Source organism: Monodelphis domestica, chromosome 8 (genome assembly GCF_027887165.1).
Source record: "Monodelphis domestica isolate mMonDom1 chromosome 8, mMonDom1.pri, whole genome shotgun sequence".
Classification (NCBI taxonomy): Eukaryota; Metazoa; Chordata; class Mammalia; order Didelphimorphia; family Didelphidae; genus Monodelphis; species Monodelphis domestica.
The window spans coordinates 70391607-70411862 of record NC_077234.1 but is presented as its reverse complement, the minus strand read 5'-3'; the positions used below and the strand labels follow the sequence as shown (position 1 = coordinate 70411862).

The following is a 20256-nucleotide window of genomic DNA, read 5'->3' as shown; positions in this document are numbered from 1 at the left end:
ATGTGAAGTGTTCTGTAACCATAAAACATTCTCTAAATGGCAATTATTATTACTTGAACTATTTCAATCTCTCCAATTCTAACCCTTTCCTTTAGTCTTTTCTAATAGAGTCTAGTCTGTTGCACTACTCTTTGCTACCATCTTGAAACATATTCTCAAATAGACCAGTCCAAGACTTCTCAGGCTACCTAACATATAGCTTCGGTCAAAGGTTCCAATCACACTGATTCCTCTTCATGAGAACATATCTCTAGTAATTCCAAAAAGAGAGAATGCTTCAGTCAAATGTAAAACTGGGACTGCCCATTTCTTTTTGTCAGTCTCTACCCTCAGGGCAGAATCTAGAAAATTCTTAATTTCAGTCCCATGAAGACACCAAGCCATCTAAATTCTTGGTTTCTTTACCAGGTAGTGTTTGGCTTTACTCTTTTATGCAGCAATCCCTAGCAGGGAAACAAGAATCCTTTTTAACTCTATATAGTAAGCCTCCCACACCCAGTTTTCCACCAGCTCTTTTGCAGATTCTTGTTCCCTTGATGTCTCTGCTTGAATCCCTCTATAGAACTCTGTAAAGCAGAATCCACATTTCTGACCTGAGCCATCTCTCCTATCTGTTCTCTGAATCCCAAATTGATCTTACATTGATCTATGACTATGGTTTTCTTCTATTCACATAATGATTGCAGATCAAGATCAAGATGGTGACTTCTCACTAAAGCACAGGATGGGTTTCACAAAGCAAAGGACAGATTAAATAAGAAAGATCTTTCTTTTCCTCACTACCATTCTCTAAAGCATATTCCTAAACACCCTAAATCTCAAGCTCAGGGTTTGTAAGCAATACCATATCAAGAAAGCAGTTCCAGGATATAGTATGAAATGACCGTGATGGAAAAATAAAAGATATCAATAAAAATTTATTTTTTTAAAATGCAGTCAGACATAGACTCATGGATCTAAAGCTAGAAGGGACATATCCACGGAGGTCACTGAGTCCAGCTCCTTCACTTTGCAGACTGGGAAATCTAGGTCCACAAAAGTTAGGTGTCTTACACAAGTTCCCACAGTGTGGTAATAGCAGAGCCAACAACGAAACCCAGGTCCCGTGACTCTAAGCCTAGATTTTTTTCCAGTGACAGGAAGCCTTCTTCTTGGCCTGTCTCAGGGCTCTAACTTAGAGTAACTGTATCTTAAAATTAGAAATGCCTAGAGGCCATCTACTATAACCTCAGACCTGAATGCCAACCCCACACCAAAAAAAGCTGATTAACTACTCCCCCCACCCCTCCCCGGGATTCCCCAGTTTCCTCAATAACTCCCTTGCCTATCACTCCTGTGCAGGATTGAGGTCTGCTCCCTGAATCTACCTGGGAACATGTTGCTCAAGCACAATAGATTTTAAGACCACCAAAAGCTCCTTTTCCAGACCTGGGTGGAAAGTGAATCTACTGCCTGAGATGAGGGGCCGGAAGCCGCTCACACTGCACCAGAGGCTGTATGGGGTGAAGAGAAGGGCAGGGGCTGGTGGCCGGGTTATCAGGCAATAACAAACTCAGCATTCAAGCACGCGACTTCCAGCAATGCAAGGAGCTTCCTTTGTTTTGGGAAAATAAGGGCAGCAAGAGGCCTCTCCCCAACACGTTCCCACTTGGCCTTGGGAGTCATCCCACCCCCCAGACACAAACAAGACAGTCTTGGTAAAGGAGGGACAGACCAAATGCCCCAACTACAGCTCCTGTTTGCTTTTCCTTTTCCACTGTTTCCTTGGTTCAAGAGCCACAGTGGGGGCACAGGTAACAGCCTAGGTCACCATTTGAGAACTTCGCCCCTGGTGACCCAACTGCTTAATCCACACAATTTTTCCAATACTCCCTTTAACTCTCTCATTTCCCACACCAACCAGATGGCTTTGGCCTGGGCTGAGGGTTTCCTACTCTTTCCTCACGATAGGGGATATAGCCAGTTCTCAAAATAATAATGCATCTCAAGGCGAAGGGAGACAACTGGGATATTATCATGTTCCCCAAACCAAGCAATAGTGTAGGGCCCAGTCCAGAAAGGTTTCAGTGATCCAGAGCAGGACTTAACATTTCAACAAGTTATTTCCATTATCATATGATCATTTGTACTAGGGCTCATTAGTTAAAAAATGAGATCAATACTACACTCATAAGATAACATTCATACTGTGCTTTGTAAACTCTAAAATGCTATAAAAATGCTGGCTATTATAATTGTGGATGTTCTATATAGTATAATAAATATCTCCGTGGTAGAAAGATGATGATCAATCTGAGAACTTTAAAGAACTGAGTTACTTAAGACTAAAGCATGAATAGCAAACAACATCTAGAAGCTAGCTCTTTGGATACAAGTTGAGAAGGCCCAGCTTCTCAGAGTCATATGCCAAATGAAAGAACTATCCCAGACCAAAAGTCTTGAGGACAGTCACTTTCTCCAGGAGCTCTGAGTAGGAGGTGCTGCAAGTCCCACATGAGCCTTTCCCAATGACAAACGGAGGCTCTTGGGCACCAGTAAGCCTTTTTCCTTTCCCTGATCAACCAGAAAACCCAACTCTCCTCCTCATGGTCCAAGGCCCCAAGCCCCCTCAAAGACTGTGGTTTGCATATGAGGGAGGGTTATGGGAGTGGGACTGCCCCCTCCCCAGGATGCCTCTGTGCCAAAGGAGAAGGAAACAGAATAAGCAAAATAAAATTCATAAAGCGAGGCAGTAATTACTATGTGGTCAACAAGAGGCTGCTCTTCAGGCCCATCATTATGTGGCTAAATTTAACGCCCTACGCAGCCGGGGGAGCCGTGCGCCCGGGGCACCGCATGTCCACACAGACGCCGGCTCTGCCACCTTCGCCTGCTCAACAGCCGCCAGGGCTGCCAGAAAGCAGGTCACAATTTTTTTTTATAGTCTGTTTACCAAGATGCTGTTTTTACTGCCGAGGTTTCTCTCGTTTTATCTCTTTTTCCTTCTCTCCTGAACAGACTAGGCTGTATTTTCTGTCCTGGGTTTTTTTGGTTCTCCCTCTCTCAGTACTATTTTCAGAACTCTAATTTTATATGGTATGTCCCTATTTTTTTTTTTTTTTGGTAAATATTTGCCATGACTAAGCCAGGCACATCCAGTTTAAAAGGCTCCCATTCCACAAAACATCAGCCCTTTAATGACATGCACCTCATTAGCCTGCCCCATGAAAAGGGGTATAGAAAAAAAAAGAAACTCAGACTCCCTCAATTTTTATATCTAGAGAAACATATATTTATACATGTGGACTAGCTGAAAAATGACATTCTGAACTCTATATGGGGCCATAACAAGGGCCACTTGATTGAAGCCAGAGACCTCAGGAGCAGCTCCATGGATCAGAGGCTCTCAATCTGTCAATAGCTATTGGTCAAACCTGGACAGCTCCAACAAGGGCAGGCACAATAGGAACTAGCCCTGAATTTCTAAAGCATTACCAGAACACTAGAGTAATGAGCAGAAAATTTGAGAAACTCACATGCTTCCAAGATTTTGGACCAATATGACGGGAAAAAACCTAAGATGAAGACAAAGATAAATACTTATGTTGCTTCCCTCCAACAACTGATAATGAGGGAGAAGAATCAAAGCAGTTATTGAGATTCCTTCAGATAGCCACATACAAGGTCTCTCAGCTAAAAACCTTTACTCTTCCTCTCCACTACTGAAATTTCTTGACAAACTATGCCTATCCCCAAGATTTGTTGGAGGGCTTCTAATAGTGATTTTTGTTTTGGATAGAAATAGAATACTACTAAATCTAGTTAACAGCTCTGTGTATTCAACAAATATTTACCCATGATAATCAGGATGCCCCTGCATTTGGAGACCATATGATGCCTTCAGCTAAGTCCTTATCTTTATTAGAATTACTGATAAATCCAAAGATTATGAAGTAATTAATTAGAAGATGAAGGCTTCAGTTCTGCCAACACCTTTTATTCACTGTGAAACTGAAAATGCTACTAAGCAATCAGCTTGGTCCTTCTTCCATCTTGGTCAACTATTAGGGCCTGAATGCTAAGAGGACTAGTTTCTCCTTCAAGCCAAGTAGTATAAGGAACTCCCTTTTTAAATGTCCTCTTTAACTGTGGGAATAGAAACACAGAAGAAAAACAACTGCTTGATCACATAGGTTGATGATCACCCTAGTGCAATTATCAATAATATGGAAATAGGTCTTAATCAATGACATGTAAAACCCAGTGGAATTGTGCATCAGCTACGGAAGGGGGCTGAAGGAGGGGAGGGAAAGAACATAAATCTTGTAACCATGGAAAAATATTTTAAATTAATTAATTAAATATAAATTTCCAAATTAATAAAATACAATAAAATGTCCTCTTTAGGGGGCATTTGGGTGGCTCAGTGGATTGAGAGCCAGGCCTAGAGATGGGAGGTCGTAGGTTCAAATGTGGCCTCAGACAATTCCTAGTTGTGTGACCCTGGGCAAGTCTCTTACCCCCCATTGCCTAGCTCTTAACACTCAAATGTCAAGGGATGACTGTATAACCCCACTGTATTTACTACTTATCAAAGGTACTCAATAAAAATAATCTGGTATTACTGGCAATGGTTCCCCCGTCAATCAATTGATTCCAAGGCAGAAAAAAGTATGGGTTTAAAAAAATTTTTTTAAGTCTTCTCTACTCCACATACACCCACATTATTTATAAGAGAATCTGAGAGGTAAGAGACACTGGAAAGGTACTCTATAGTACTTGTTCAGTGTAGGCTTCAAAACAACAACTAAGAGAGATGACTTCAATTGGCTATATCCAAGAAGACATATCCCTCTATATTATTCAAATATTCAGTTTCATCTCTCCTATCATTTTTGAAAAAGCATAGCTTTATTTGAATCTCAGCTCATGACTTATCTCTTCTAGAAAGCCTTTCTTTTAAAAAAAATCATACTGATACATTTTGCTTTTTATACAATCATTACTTTCCAATGAGCAGCCACACTAGAGTACCTTCCCCTTTTAAAAAAAAAGGCTGTGAGACCACCCAGGAGATCAACAGAATCTGTACCTCTCCAGCATAAGGATGCCATCCCCCAAATAACCTAGAATAAACCTTGAGTCCATCACAAGCAATCTCCTAGTTTTTCTCAAGGTATATAGGGTTACTTGTAAATGTGTTATATAATAATGATTGCTAATATTTATTTATAGAGTGCTTACTATGTGCTAGGCACTGTGCTAAGCACTTTACAATTATTGACTCATTTGACATACATAAATGTATGGTATCAGTGTTCATTTGGCTTGTTTTTCTTGCCAGACTAAAAACTTCCTGAGAACAAGAAGCATATTTAATTTTTAAAAATACAGTTGTCCCTCTACATTCACAAGGGTTAGGGGCACAAAACCACAAAAAACCACAAATAACTCTAGGCGTCATGCCAAAACTTTATTTTTAATAATTCTAATCATATACAACACACAAAACAAGTAAAATAACACATTGAATCAATTAAAAAAAGCTGCAGTTTCTATGCTAGAAAGAGTAGTATCTCACATACCATGTAGAGTCTTCACAACCATTCAAGTATTTCTTTCTCCTATGAAAAGCATAAGATACAGTGACTGCTGAAGAAGGAAATCATTCGACTGAGTCTGAATGTTAGAGGGACAAAGAGGTGGTGTTCCCAAAGAGAGTGTATATAGCTCCTAGTTCTTTAGCACACTGAAACTTTCATCAAACTTTAACTGTTTATAATAAATTTATGAATGTATACTTATAGTAGTAAATTATAAAAGATTAATAAGATATGGTATTTATGCTTGTATGACTTACTAAATTTTTTAAATTTTTTTCACATACACAAGTTGTCTGTATTTTTCCATAGAATGTTGCAAATGGCCAATAATTCCCATTTAACTATTGATGACCAGCCCTCAAATAACCAAAACCACAAATGTCAAACACTCAAATGTCAAGGGATGACTGTATAACCCCACTGTATTTACTACTTATCAAAGGTACTCAATAAAAATAACCTGGTATTACTGGCAATGGTTCTCCCATCAACCAATTTAATCTTTGTGAACAAAAATGTCTGTATATAGACCAACAAAGTAATAATAGATAACATTCATAAAGCACGTTTAGATTTATGAAGACAGACAGATAAAAGTATATTTAAGTACTTACTATGTGCCAGGTACTGTGGATACAAATTCAAGTCCCTATCCTCAAGATGCTGATATTCTAAAAGGAAGAAGTCAACTTGGAAAATGCAAGGAACGGAAAAAAAAGAATGAGAAGGGTACTCAGGGAGGAAGAAAGAGACTGGAGAACAGATAGAAAATTCCAGAGATTAAGAAGAATCAAGATGGAAAGGAGCATGTCCTGGGCACCTCACAAAATAATAGTTTATGTCAGAAACTGATCAGAATAAAGAACTTCAGGGTAAAAGCATCACCAGAATAAGAAAGCTTTTGGTTAAGAAGTGGGAAATTTCTGGAGATTGAGGAATGGAATCAGGAGGATTCTACATACACCATCTCAGTTAATACTCATAATTCTGTTGGTAGGTGTTACAGGAAATATAATATCTGTGAGATTAATGACTTCTGTTCATATGGTTACACTGATAAGAAGTTTCAGAGCCAGGATTTGAACCAACCTACTATGTGTTTGTAAAAAAATGCTTAGCACATAGCAAGGTATTTACATCTTTATTACACACACAGATACAAAAGATACAAAGAAAAAAGGAAACCATCATCACTATCAAGGAACTTACCTTCTATCAAGGAAGGTTGTGCAAGTATATGACGAATAAAATATATATGTTATAAACATAAAATAAATGTAAGGCAGCCTAATACAAGATAACTAGGAGGGAAGAACACTATCAGTTAGGGAGAGCAAAAAGTCAGTTTGGCTGAGGAAATCTGACATTATCCTGGAGAAGATAAAGTGTTGCTGCAGATCATTAAGTTTTCAGAAAGTTGTTTTAGTAGCTGTGTGAAGGTTTGGCTTGTAGAGAGGAAAAAGCAGATGCAGAGAAAGCAATTAGGAAGCCAGCGCAATAATTCCCTCAAGAGAAGGCCTAAATGTAGGCAGTGGCCTTCTAACTAAAAAGAAAGGGAACAAGAGGCCCAGCTGTTTTAGGAACAGAACTAACAAGGCTCGGCAATTTGGTTGGAATATGAGGTATTATGGAGAGGAAAGGGAAAAAAACAGAAGGAAGAGCTGAAAATGACTCTGAGGGTTGTGAACCTCAATAGAAAAGAGGGAAATCTGGGAGGAGGAGACAGACTCAGGAGAGGCACCGAATGAATTTTCTTTTGAATGTATTAAATTCAAGATATCAAGATATGTATGGGCTGTCCAGATGAAGACAGGTGACCGGAAGATCAGGAAAGAAAAAAAAGAAGATCAGGGAAGTAGACTATGGAGTCATTTGCATAGAAATGATAACTGAATCCACAGAAGTTAATGAAATCCCTGGGATGGTGTAGAAAGAGAAGAGGGCCCAGGATGAGAGGCTAGGAGGATATAAAAAGTTAGATCATCTGTTGCTTTTACAGATTGATATGTCTTTATTCCAAGGAAAAAGAAATTGTCACTGATAATAAGAGTGGGAAACTGAAGAATGCCAGGAGGCTCATTTACTCACCCATCTTACAAAGGAGAGCCTGAGAGTACTAAAAAGGTCAGGAATTTTACCAAAGATGACACAGAGTCTTTTAGGAATGTAAAATAGTTGTGACTCCCAGTTCATATTACAATTTCCATTATTTTATTCACTAGACCATACTTAATGTTTCCCATGGAAAATACAACTCTTGCTGGAGGTCAGCTATAGATGCCTGAGTAGTAACTGACTTGAGTGGACTAATACAAACTCCCTGACTAATCTCAAAGAAAACCTTGAAATATTAGCCAGTGCTTTCATGAGTACTTTTTTTTATTTTATGGAAAAATGACATGATAATAAAAGGCTAGAAATAAAACGTGTGCCCAACTACAGGGGAATCAATGAACAAAATCATACAATGTTCATGCAATGAAATATTAGAGTGCTGTAAGGTATAACAAATTCAGAGAAACATGAGAAGACTTAATTGTACAAAGTGATGTAGCGAAGAATGAACCTGAAAAACAATATATACAATTGTAACAATGTAAATTAAGTCAACAAATAGAAGCAACCCAATCTTAGTCAAACACAATGGTCAATGCTAGTACCATATTCCAAAAGCTTAAAGGCATGTCCCTGCTTCTTTCTGTTAATGACAGATAAACTGTTTTCAAGGAATGTATTTTGTAAAGGGATTAATGTGTTTGTCAGGAAATACCTATGCATCAGTAGAAAAGAAATTGTAAGAAATTATAAATCTGTTTATAAAAGCACCTCAACTGAAAACTAAAGACATCCCAATGGCCAAGCTTAAGGGGACAGCAGTGCCCATATAGCCATAAGGAAAAACAAAAATCAAAGGCTCCCAGGTACCAGCCGTCTGGCTTAATATACCCACCCCTCCTATAGCACCCTCAGTATTGCCAGCACTCAATAAACTGTTCTTTGTCAGCTACTCAAAAAATGAAAGGAAAGGCATTACCTGATCTTTTTAACACCTGATTCTTACCTTGAAGAGGCTAACCCTAAACAATTCCAAAAAAGTAGGGCTAATTCTACACCCAACACCAAAGCAAGATAGCAGTGATTACTCAGGAAGACGAAGAGGAAACAAAAAATATGTAATACATAATAAACATCATCTGCCAGGCTTTGTGAAACGGGCCCTAGAGTAATGCTACCAGAAGGCAAAGTACAAGGAGGCAATAAAGGAAGCCGAGTTTCTTTTTTAGCAAATAAATCCTGTGAATTTCACTCAGAGCCAACACATTCTAGACTGGGGTATTACATGAGAAGGTGAATCAGTTGTAACGAGGAACTGACAAGGACACTGAAAACCCCTGGCGCAGGGATATGGAAGGCGAGGCTTTTAACATTAGTACTTCTGCCAGGACCCCCACCCTGGAGGAACCTTCTTCACGAAGCTGCCCAAGTGCCAGTGCTGAGGGCTGGTCCCTGGCCAGGGGCAGCCAGCTGCAGAGGGCGGAGCTCTATTTTGAGCCTGGCCACGTCTGGTTTGAGCAGCATGCGGCCCTAGTGACTCACACACCCATGCAAACCGCCTGTGGCTCTGTGGCACGGCCCCGGAATGCCAAGCCTGGGCCAGCTCCCTCCTTACCCCATTATGCTGGGATAAATAAATAAAGAGCCCGCCAGCAGCCACACAGCCTGATGGCAACCAGATGAGGACGACTGGATAGAGAGGGCCAAGGGGCGGGAACTGCCGCAAGTGGAATGGACTGAGGGTGAGCTCTGGAGGCCTAGTTATTCTGTATTCTTCTAGCCCAGTTCCCTTAGGCAGACACTAATCATTCCTAACTTTTTAATCCTATTCCCAATCTCAGAGCTATCTATTACTCCCTGGTCCTACAAAGTGCCCGGCATGGAATGATGCCAACTGCCACTCTCTCCAACTCCTTCCTCTTTTGTTTTCCTCCTGAATCTGGGCTGCCAGCCTCCCTCTGATCAGGTCCCTTATATGCTGATTTCCCTGGGGCCCCCAAGAATGAGAATAAAGGATGCCAGGAAAGAGTGGAAAGGGCCATGACAAAGTGAAGCCCAAACAAGGAAGGAGAAAGATTTGTCATTTGTAAATGATAAAATGGTTTAAAATCTAAGATGTATTATGTTCCCAATTTAGCCCTATTCAACCTTCAAGTTTTTTCCCTTGTCTTAGCCTCCACTTTTATCCAAAGCCTACCTACTCTATTGCCCCTTGAACATCATCTCTCTGGCCTCCTGCCCAACTCTTTCTTTCAGGAAACACAGACCCCAGTTACTGACCCCTGGCCCTCTGACGTCAGCCTTGCCCCCCCCTCCCCCCATCCTTCATTTAGAGCTCTCTGGCCACAGTTTGTTTATCTTCCTATTCAATGTTGCTTATTTTAATGGTACATCCTCCCAGCTCAGCCCTGAGTGACCCCCTGACCTCACTGTGTCCTGTTTGTAGGAACTGCAAGAAGAATATTTGGTGGTCATGATAGGACCATAATTGCTCAGAAAAACCTTCCAGTTCAAGTAGCTATATATGCCACATTTGGTACAGCAGGGTATTCTGAGAGGCCATAGAGATTCTACCCTGGCCTTGATTCTATCCCTTCCATAGATCCTCCAATAATGATCAATAATCAGGTAAAGCAAGGTGGCATAATGCAGAGAGCACTATATTATGAGTTAGGAAATAGGGGTGTTAAGTTTAGATGACACTGAGGAACTGTGGGATACTGTCACACAATCAAATAACCTCTCTGGGTCTAAGCTTCCTATTTATAAAATGAGAAAGGCTAGACTAAATGATATATGGCCCCTCTGAATTCTAAAAGACTTTGAATTTGAAATACCTATGTTGTATAAAGACCTTAAAAGGGTAATATCCCCTTCTCCATGGATTCTACATGGACTTTTTCTCTCTATGCCTATATGCCCTTTACCCAACAGGATAGCGATACACATCATGCTTCAAATCTCATAGGAGAGACATCGAGAGTCTAGAAGAAGAGACTTCAAAGGTTCCAAACACAGTTCAAAGGCTCAATGTCACTCTCTCCCCACAGGCCACGCAGTTACCCCTTCAAAAAAACTCTCTGTGCCCCAAGCTGCCAATTTAAACACCAGAATATTTCCTGCGCCATTCAACTGGGACTTAGGTGGGAAGATAGCTCATGACAAGTCATACCTAGGCAGAAACACAGAGAGGATGTACCAGATAAGAAACCAAGCAGACCTCCACTGCTTGTTACCATATCCCTCCTTCACACCTTAACACTTGTGGCCAAAATAACTTGGAAAGTACTTGGCCCTGGGGCCAAAGCAAGGCAAGTTTGGTTTGAATGATCCCTTCTTCTCTCTAGGCACATTTCTACGGAGACTTTCCATTTCCAATGCAAGAACTCTGCCTATAAGAGGACTTCTACATGCTAGAGCCCTGATTCACATCCGGATCTCCTAACTCCAAGTCCAACACTATGTCTGTGACCATATGGCATCCTCCAATGAGGATGAAGCTCTGTTCTAGACAGTAGGAGCAGGAAACCTGTGGCTATCACTTAGTCAATTTATAATGACTCCAAAAAAAAAAGAGAAATTGGAAGGAAGAGAGAGTACTCTAGCAGAATGGAAGATTCCAAGTGTATCAGGAGGTATTTAAAATTACCTGCCATGTTCCTTGTGCCACACTGGGAATTATGTGATATAAAGTATAAGCACAGCACATGAACATGAGGAGTTTATAATTGAGCTGGTAAGATAAGAAATACACACACGAGGTGCCTCAGTGGATTGAGAGCCAGGTCCAGAGACAGGAAGTCGTCAGTTCAAATCTGAGGTCAGACACTTCCCAGTTGTTGACCCTGGGGAAGTCACTTGACCCCCATTACCTTGCTCTTACCACTCTTCTGCCTTGGAACCAATATACAGTATTAATTCTAAGACAGAAGATTAGGGTTTTAAAAAAAAGAAGAAAGAAATCAGTATGTGTTGACAATAGCAGAAAATATTTTTTTAACATATGATTGATCATGTGGTTTGTTAGGGATATGATTGGGGTTTGGGGCTTTAAAAGATCATTCTATTGCAAATATGAATAATACAGAAATAGGTTTTGAACAATGATACATGTAATCATGATTTGCTTGTCAGCTCCAGGAGGGGGGAGGGAAAAGGGATGGGAAAAATCATGAATCATGTAACCATAGAAAAATATTCTAAATAAATAAATAAATTTTTTAAAAATGTCATTCCCAGTTAAAAAGATTTTTAAAAATTATCCTTATTATTATTTCCCATTTCATAGTTTTTCTTTCTCAGCAAAAGGTAGGTCTATACATGGAGATCTGAGCAAAAACCCCTGAGAGGCTCATATTATCTATTCTCTCCTATATAAACTCCCTTGTTCCCAGTGTTTAGTCAGTCTGCTGACTAAAACATGATATTTATTGAATGAAAATAAAGGCTTCCTCCCCCCACTCCCTCGTGCATTAATAGGAGTTGAAGGGATGTAGACGGCTGGTGCTAGACTAAATTGCTTCCTCAATGTCCCAATCCAGAAATTGCCTTCAGGTCACAATAGTCACCTCAGGCTCTACCCTCTCCCTGTCATATTGAATGAGCCAAAGACTAGTTATAGGAGAACAGAGCTTCCTAGAGGTCTAGAGAAAACCACACAGAGTTCCCTGAATGCCTGATGAGAAACATTCTGCAAACCTTACCTACTAGTACACTGTCTGGGGCTTATAGGCTGTCCAGACCCAGCCACAGACATCTCCTTGTAACAGGGAAAAGATGACTAACCTGGCCTGGAACACCTAATACTTTCCCAACATATAATGCTGTATTATGCTTGTAACGCATTAATATTCAGTCTAGGAAGTGGGGAACCTCACCTGGGCATTGTCCCCCTTTGTTAGCTCAAGGCTAGCCCTGGACCTGAATAGGTTCTTCTTGCCTGTTACCTGGAATATTCTAAGAGTTCACCTGAGTTCCACCTCCTACTTGGTATCTGCCTCCTTAGTTTGAATAGTCCAGTGAGTCCAGGGTAAAAGCTGTTATAGAACTTGACTTCCTCCTCAAATTATCATGTGCCTATACAGTGTATCATCCACAGAAGAATGAAGCTCCTAGGGGGCAGCTGGGTGGCTCTGTGGATTGAGAGTCAGGCCTAGAGATGGGAGGTCCTGGGTTCAAATGTGGCCTCAGACACTTCCCAGCTGTGTGACCCTGGGCAAGTCACTTGACCCCCATTGCCTAGCCCTTACCACTCTTCTGCCTTGGAGCAATACACAGAATTGACTCCAAGACAGAAGGTAAGGGTTTAAAAAAAAAAAAGAATGAAGCTCCTTGAGGGCAGGGGCTGTTGTTTTGTCCTTATTTTCCCAGTACCCAGCATAATGCCCTGCATATTGAAAGCATTTAATAAATTCTTCTTAGATGAAAAAAGTTTGGAATTCACACAGCTGAATTATTAGGCGACACTGGCACTGGCCTAATAAAAATTTCCCACATGCATGACACAAACTGTGCCAGCAAAGAGGTAAAGTACAAAGTCTGAAAGGACCAGATGGATGTTGCCAGCATTCCTATGAAGATCATAAACACTTAGTTCCACACTGGCCCAGTAAAACCATTCAATGAGAGGTTGCTGACCTGTGAATCACCTGGCTTTGAACCTTGACTCATCCAAAGGTGGGTAGATTAGAACATTGTGGCCACCACATAGAAATCCCAGCTGAGGACATTCCTAGTGGCTGTCAGCTTAAGCACAAGAACATCCACCTTATAATACCAGACAAACAGTATCCGTATCACAATGCTAAAGCTAAAGTTTTAAATCATTGTATGAGAGGTAAATGGCTTTTCATTGCCAAGTGGCTGTCATTTTTTTTAGTGTTGCTATAATTTTCTGAACCCCTGATAAATGATTTTTTTGGAATTCAAACATTAGTTTGCTTACTACTTTTCTTAAACCCTTACTTTCTGTTTCAAAACCATTTCTAAGATCTGACCTCAGACACTTCCCAGCTGTGTGACCCTGGGCAAGTCACTTGACCCCCATTGCCTAGCCCTTACCACTCTTCTGCCTTGGAGCCAATACACAGTATTGACTCCAAGATGGAAGGTAAGGGTTTAAAAAAAAAAAACATTTCTAAGTATCAGTTTCAACACAAAAGAGTGACAAGGACTAGGTAGTTGGGGTTAAACAACTTGTCCAGATCACACAGTATCTAAGGCCAGATTTGAACCCCGGAACTCACACCTCCAGGCCTGGCTTTCAATCCACTGAGCCATCTAGCCACCCCTTCTTGTTACTTTTGATATTAAAAAACTAAAGACATGTCATTTCTTAACAACTATAATTGCCAAGCCAAACCAGCTTCTTTGTGAGCAACTTTCCCAAAAAAAGGTTCTTTGACTCTTACAGGCTTTTAAGCATAAAAGTATCAAGAAAACCATAGCCGCTTATCAGTGACACAGGAAGAGATAGGAAAGGGAAGCTAGTTGGAGAATAAGGAAAGAACAAAACTCCCACCTCTGTTACAAACTGCTCCAGGAAAACATTCTCATCAAATAGCTCTGTCTTCAATCGATCTATAACCAGAAAGGAAAAAGGAAAAAAGAAATGAGTTTAACGATCCAAAACTGTAGAGCAAAGAGCTGATTCAGGACTGTCTAGGATTATTTGTTCATTCATTCAATCAATAATCTAATCTGTTAGGAGCTCACTAAAACTAATCTTTTAAAAATACTTAGTTTTTGGTATACAGCAATACCATTATAATCATGATCAACTGTTAAGACATAGCAGCTACTCTGATCAAGACAATGATCCAAGACAGTTCTGAAGGACTCATGATGAAAAATATATCCATCTTCAGAGAGAGAAGTGAGGAACTCTGAGTGCAAAATGAAGTATATTTCAACTTTTTTTCCTGTATTTTTTGCAGCATGGATAATATGGAAATATGTTTGCATGATTTCACACATATAAATATACCAAATAGCTTGCCTTCTCAATGAGTGAGGAAGAGAGGAAGAAAATTTGTAACCAAATAAAATTTTTTTAAAGAACGTTAAAAATACATAACAAATTTTCAAATAAAATATCTGGCTTATGTAGAGCCCTATTCTAGAAAGTATTAGAAAAATATAGAGTTTAGGCAAGAGAGAGAGCTCTTAAGAAGCTCTGACAGTAAAATCACCTATCATTCCAGTTCTCCCATAAGCATCACCCACCTTATACTTGTTCTTCAAGATTTCCACTCTTTTGCTTACTGATTCAGGATGGGGGTGGGGGAAAAACAGAATGAAGAAGAGAAGGAGAATTGGAAGGAGGGAGAGAATTTGAAACTCAAACATTTTTTTTAATGAATGCTAAAAATTGTTCTTACATGCAATGGGGGAAATAAAATATATTTATTTCTTAAGATTTCTACTCCCTGTACTCCTTAATACTTTCTTAGGTACTCTTACTCTGATTTTATTTTCCTCCCTTTCCAATCTTGATCCAACATGTAAGCAGTCATTTCAACTGTAGTTCTGTAGCAGCAAGGTAGTACAGTAGATGAAGTGAGTGAACTCACCTCAGTATCAACACCCTAACCCTAGTTTTTTCCCAGGCCCTCACCTCTACACTGGCTGCCATCGTTTCCTTCCCCATCCTGACCCCTTGGGAAGCCAGGCCAACACTATGCAGCATTCTTCTTTCAAGTGCCTGGTGCCTTTGGTCCCTCAGATTATTTCTACCAGCCTCTGCGTTCCTACTATGATGCTCAACAAGACTAGAGAACATCACAAAAACATGCTGATGGCTGCACTATGAATTTATGTTCCATAATCTCAACTGGGCCCTCACTTTAGGTAGGAAATCAGTCCTCTGGTACCTGCCTAATCAACTCACTAGTTTTCCATCCCTCGTTGAAACTCCCCCAGCTCTTCCTTTCCAAACTTCTCACAAAAACCTTGTCTTATAATTTCACTGAAAAAAATGTAATTCATTTGTCAATTCATTTGTCTTCTCTCCTGTTCCACATCTTACACCAGTCCAATGCTTTCTGCTACTCTCTCCTCCTTCACCCATTTCATATGAAGATGTGGGCCTTTCTCCTCCTCCTTGCAGAGGCAAAACTCTCTACAAGCAGAAGTGATCCCATTCCACACTGCCTTCTCCAGAAGACTGCCCCATTTATCATCCCCACTCTCTTCCTAGTCTTCAGCCCCTCCATTTACTAGTTACCTCTCTATTTGCCCATGCCCTTGCCTCCTTCATCTTCAAAGAACCTTCACTTTGTCCATCCATCCCCATAGCTAATCTTCCTAAGTCTCTCCATTCTTTGTGGTTAAAGTCCTTGAGAAAGCCATCTATAATAGGGGTCTCCACTCCTTTCCTCTTACTCCTAAACTTCTTGAAGTTTGGCTTCTGACCTCACCATTCAACCAAAATTGCTCTCTCCAGTCACTAATGATCTCTTAATTGGCAAATCTAATAGTCATTTCTTCAAACATTTTTTCTTCATGGTCTCTATAGCTTTTAACACTGTTAATCACTCATCTCAATATACTATTCTCTACAGGTTTTTTGTGATACTGTTATCTCTTGGTTCTCCTTTCTGTCTCTTTTCCTGGATCTTCATCCATAGAATACCCACTAGCCAGAAGTTCCACACCAAGGTTGTATCTGGGTCTTCTTCCCTTCTTCCTCTACTTTACTTTACTACTTTAATTTGATGATTTCATCAGCTCCCATGGTTTCAATTATGATAATCTCTATGGAGTGTTTCTCATTCATGATACTCCATTGCCTACTTCCATAACTTTGTATTAGTCAATTCCCAGGCTTGGAATGTACTCCTTCCTTACCTCAACCCTGACAATCCTTCTCTTCTCTCTAAGACATCTCAAATACCATCTTCTGTTTGAATGATTTTACTCATTCCCCTCAACCACCTCTCTCAAATTATTTTACATAGGTCTATGTAAATATATGCATGTATATTAACTTTATATTTATGTTGTATACAGTTTATATGGACTATATGGACTTCTTGTCTCCCTCATTAGAATGCAAGCTTACAGTAAGTACAGATTGTTTCATTTGTTGTATTTCTATTTCTCAGAACCTAGCATATAATGCCTGACACACAGTATCACTTAATAACATTTTGGGGCAAAGTGAAGGGAAACTAAGAAAAGTACAGAAAATGTACAGGCAAAGAATGGTTTGACATGCAAGGAGGAAGACTATGAAGTATGTCTGGAAAGGTGGTAACATTGTGCAAGGTCCCGAATGTTACACAAAGAACTTTGGACTCTGCTTCCTAGATAATTGGTAATAACTGAAGATGTTTTAGCAGAACAAATCATAACAAAAACCTCTGGCAGTAGTATCAACTGGAGTAGATTAATTGGAAAGATAAGAGTTGAAGTAGAAACACTTTTAGAAAACTAATGAAATAATCTTGGAAAGTGAGAATATGAATCTACATGAATGTGGTGGCCATAGGAAAAGAGGAAAGGCATGTCCTGGAAAAAAGAATTGGTCATTCATTTCTCTGAATGACATCTAAGAAAGTATCTGTTGTAGTACCACTTTTTCTCCTAGGGGGAGAGACTTAAGAGACTGTAAACTTCCTAACATCCAAATTTTGTAATATCCTAGACTGGAGTTGTATGGTCATTGGCCACTTTCCAAAGCCTTTTCATGTCACTATTTAAGGATGGCTGGATTCAGCTCTTGCCCCTGCCAGCCACTTGGACCTCGGCCAAGTGCTCAGAGCCAAAAAAAGATCTTTCTGGTCCAGTACCAAATTTCCAATTCCTATTCATTACCCAGTTCCCTTTCCTCTGTAAAGACAACCCTTTGTGGTCAGGCTAGTGCCCCTTCTTAACTCCAAATGTTTCTTTCCCTTTCTTTATTACAACTTTCTCTCCCTCCCAAAACTGCATACCCACCCCAACTAATCCCCTCTAACCTCGACTCAGTGTGGCTCCATTCTCCTGGTAGTCTTGGATTTCTGCATCCTTCATTCGAAGCAAAGAGGCCAACTCTTTCACCTGATGCTGTAGTGCCAGACTCATGCCCATCAAGGGACGTATGAGATGCTGGGAAACCTTTGAAAAAGGAGGAGTCTATCATTAAAAACTGTTTACAAAATATCCTCTGATACTGTAATAATCACTTAGGCAACTGGCCAAAAGAGTAGACATGCCCTCCACTTATTCATTCATTCAGCACTTATTTTTTTAAAAACATTGTTTCATTTGGTCATTTCCAAACATTATTCATTGGAAACAAAGATCATTTTCTTTTCCTCCCCCCCCCCATCACCACCTCTCCCATGGCCGACGCATGATTCCACTGGGTATCACATGTGTTCTTGATTCGAACCCACATTCAGCACTTATTTAAAAGGCCTGCTCTGTGCCAGGGAGTGGAAGTTCTTGAGATGTGGAAATGAAAATGAAGTATCTTCTTTCAAGGAGCTTACATTCTAGGGGAAAACAAAAAACGTATATAAAGGACAAATTTCATTAGTATAGGGAACTCCCAGGAGAAACTCTAGCTACCAATGGAAGTCAGCACCACCTCTGCAATTTAAAATCTTCAGGAATTGCCCACAGCTAAGGGGTTAAATGACCTACTAAAGATTATGGCCAGTATGTGTCCAAGGTTGGGGATATACAAGGACACATCTCTGTTATCATTCAGGGGAGGGGGCACTAGCCAAAAGCCAAAAGGAAGGGTCTTCAGTAGAAGTAAATGAAGAGTCCATGCCAAGACTGGAACAACTGAGGTAGTGATGGAGAGAGGAGATGAAACACTAAGCAAGTTATAGTGAGGAAGTCATTGAGGAGGAAACTGAGAGTGTGTATAAAGAGGGTATCATGGAATGAATCTAGAAAGGAAGTATGCAGATGGGTTGCAAAGATGTTAAAGAGAGAACTTCACATTTTATCCTAGAAGCAATGAGAAATCAAGTGGGCTTTCTGAGCTAGGGAGTGCCATGTTCAGCCTCAGATAGTTTAGGAATACATAGAAGTTTACCATCTTATATGAGAGACAAATGAGAGAAAACAATGTAATACAATTACATTATAAAAGTTACTGGGGTAAGGTTAGGAGTTTTTCTGTTTTCTGTTTTTACCCCCATAAAAGAGATAGAAATACTAAGGAAAAGTTTCCTAGAACTGATGGCAATTAGTTGTGACTTAAAGAGAAGGATTTCATATAATAAAGAGGAAGAGAGAAAATGAATCAAGAATTTGCAACAGATTAAACAAAGACTCAGATGCAAGAGTGAAAGAACTGAATTAGAGGAACCAAAATTAAGTCATCCTAGCTAAAATGGATAGTGTTAACTAGGACAGCACCTCCAAGGTCCTTTGATATTAAGGTCAATATCCTAGTTTTTTCACTCTGTTCACATAAAGGCTTCAAAGCCTAGAGAATGGTGGCCAATAGTTAAATCCTATGTTAAAATAACCAGCTTGCCATCAAGGGATCAAAAGCTCTTTACCATGGAGAGGAGGGGGGGAATTTCTCAGGCCTAGAGATGTCAAAATATTGCTAAGCTGTTTCTCTAATCTTTAGAGTTTAATATGAAAATGTCCTATTGCCAAATATAATTTTTTCTTTCTCCAGTAGGAATTTCCCATTAGTCAATCAATACTCTATTATCTTGCCTGGCTTTTCCCAGCTAGTCCCCTGAGGGAAAGGGATAGGAGATGGGGAAAATCCAAGATCAGAAAATGAAGGCTTATGGGGAAAGTTAAGATGAAAGGAATCAGAGACTGGGATGCCTTAAAACTGTGCTGTCCAATCTGTTTTATGGACAAATTTAAGTTAGGATCAAAAACCCATACTCTATAAACCTCAACCACTAAGCTCTGGTCTTTGACAAATTTTCCTTATTTTACTATGTCTTTTTAAACATCAACCTTATAAGGAAGTCATTCAAATTTGTAAGTATTTCCAAGTCACAAGAATGACAGGAGGACTAGACATTTTCTCTGATGCCCCAAGAGCTCTCAAAATACTTCAGTTGTCTTCATAGTCTAGAAAACTCAGAATCCAAGAGTTTTTTTCCTAATTGAACTGACACTCGCTGACCCTGAGATCATTCACTGTCCCCCTCTCCCACACTACAGCAGTGAAATTGCACTGGTAAACTATAAACCTTAAAATTTCACAGACTTATGAATGTTAAAAATTTTACTCCACATTGAGGAATCCTCAAATTCTCTACTGAGAAACATTCCCCATTTTGATGTGAGAACTCGCCAGGATCAGAAATGGGAGGACCTCTACTCCAACAGTACTTAAGATTGCTTTAGGGGAAAAAAACTCCTTGCTAAACAAAGAAAGTACTTGGATCCATGCTTATGGTGGGGCAAGAAGTTCTTTGAGCCAGGCCTGTTTTTAGAATTGATACAATGGGATGCTAGGTACCTAAAAGGGTCCGGCAAGTTTTCTCTTGATGAGATTAGTTGACTCAGCTGTGTTTTCTCTAGTTCAGACTTACTGAGGAGATTTGGTTGACATAGCAGCATTTTTTCTGATTCAGACTTACTGAGGAGATTGGTCGACTTAGCAGGAATTTAGATGGGCAATCCTTTGGAAAGCGTCTACAGT

At 40.0% G+C, this 20256-nt stretch overlaps 1 protein-coding gene across 6 annotated transcripts in view; it reads right to left on the bottom strand.

Annotated features, from left to right (window-relative positions):
- The window catches only part of NHEJ1 (non-homologous end joining factor 1), a 137655-nt gene that overhangs the window by 72556 nt on the left and 44843 nt on the right, over positions 1-20256 (bottom strand). For all 6 annotated transcript variants that reach the window (XM_007501701.3, XM_007501702.3, XM_056807210.1 and 3 more), the window contains exons 4-5: positions 17597-17735; positions 14158-14216 (exon numbers count right to left, since the gene is read on the bottom strand). In XM_007501701.3, coding sequence (XP_007501763.3) covers positions 14158-14216; positions 17597-17735 — 198 coding nt within the window. The remainder of the gene's footprint in view (positions 1-14157; positions 14217-17596; positions 17736-20256) is intronic.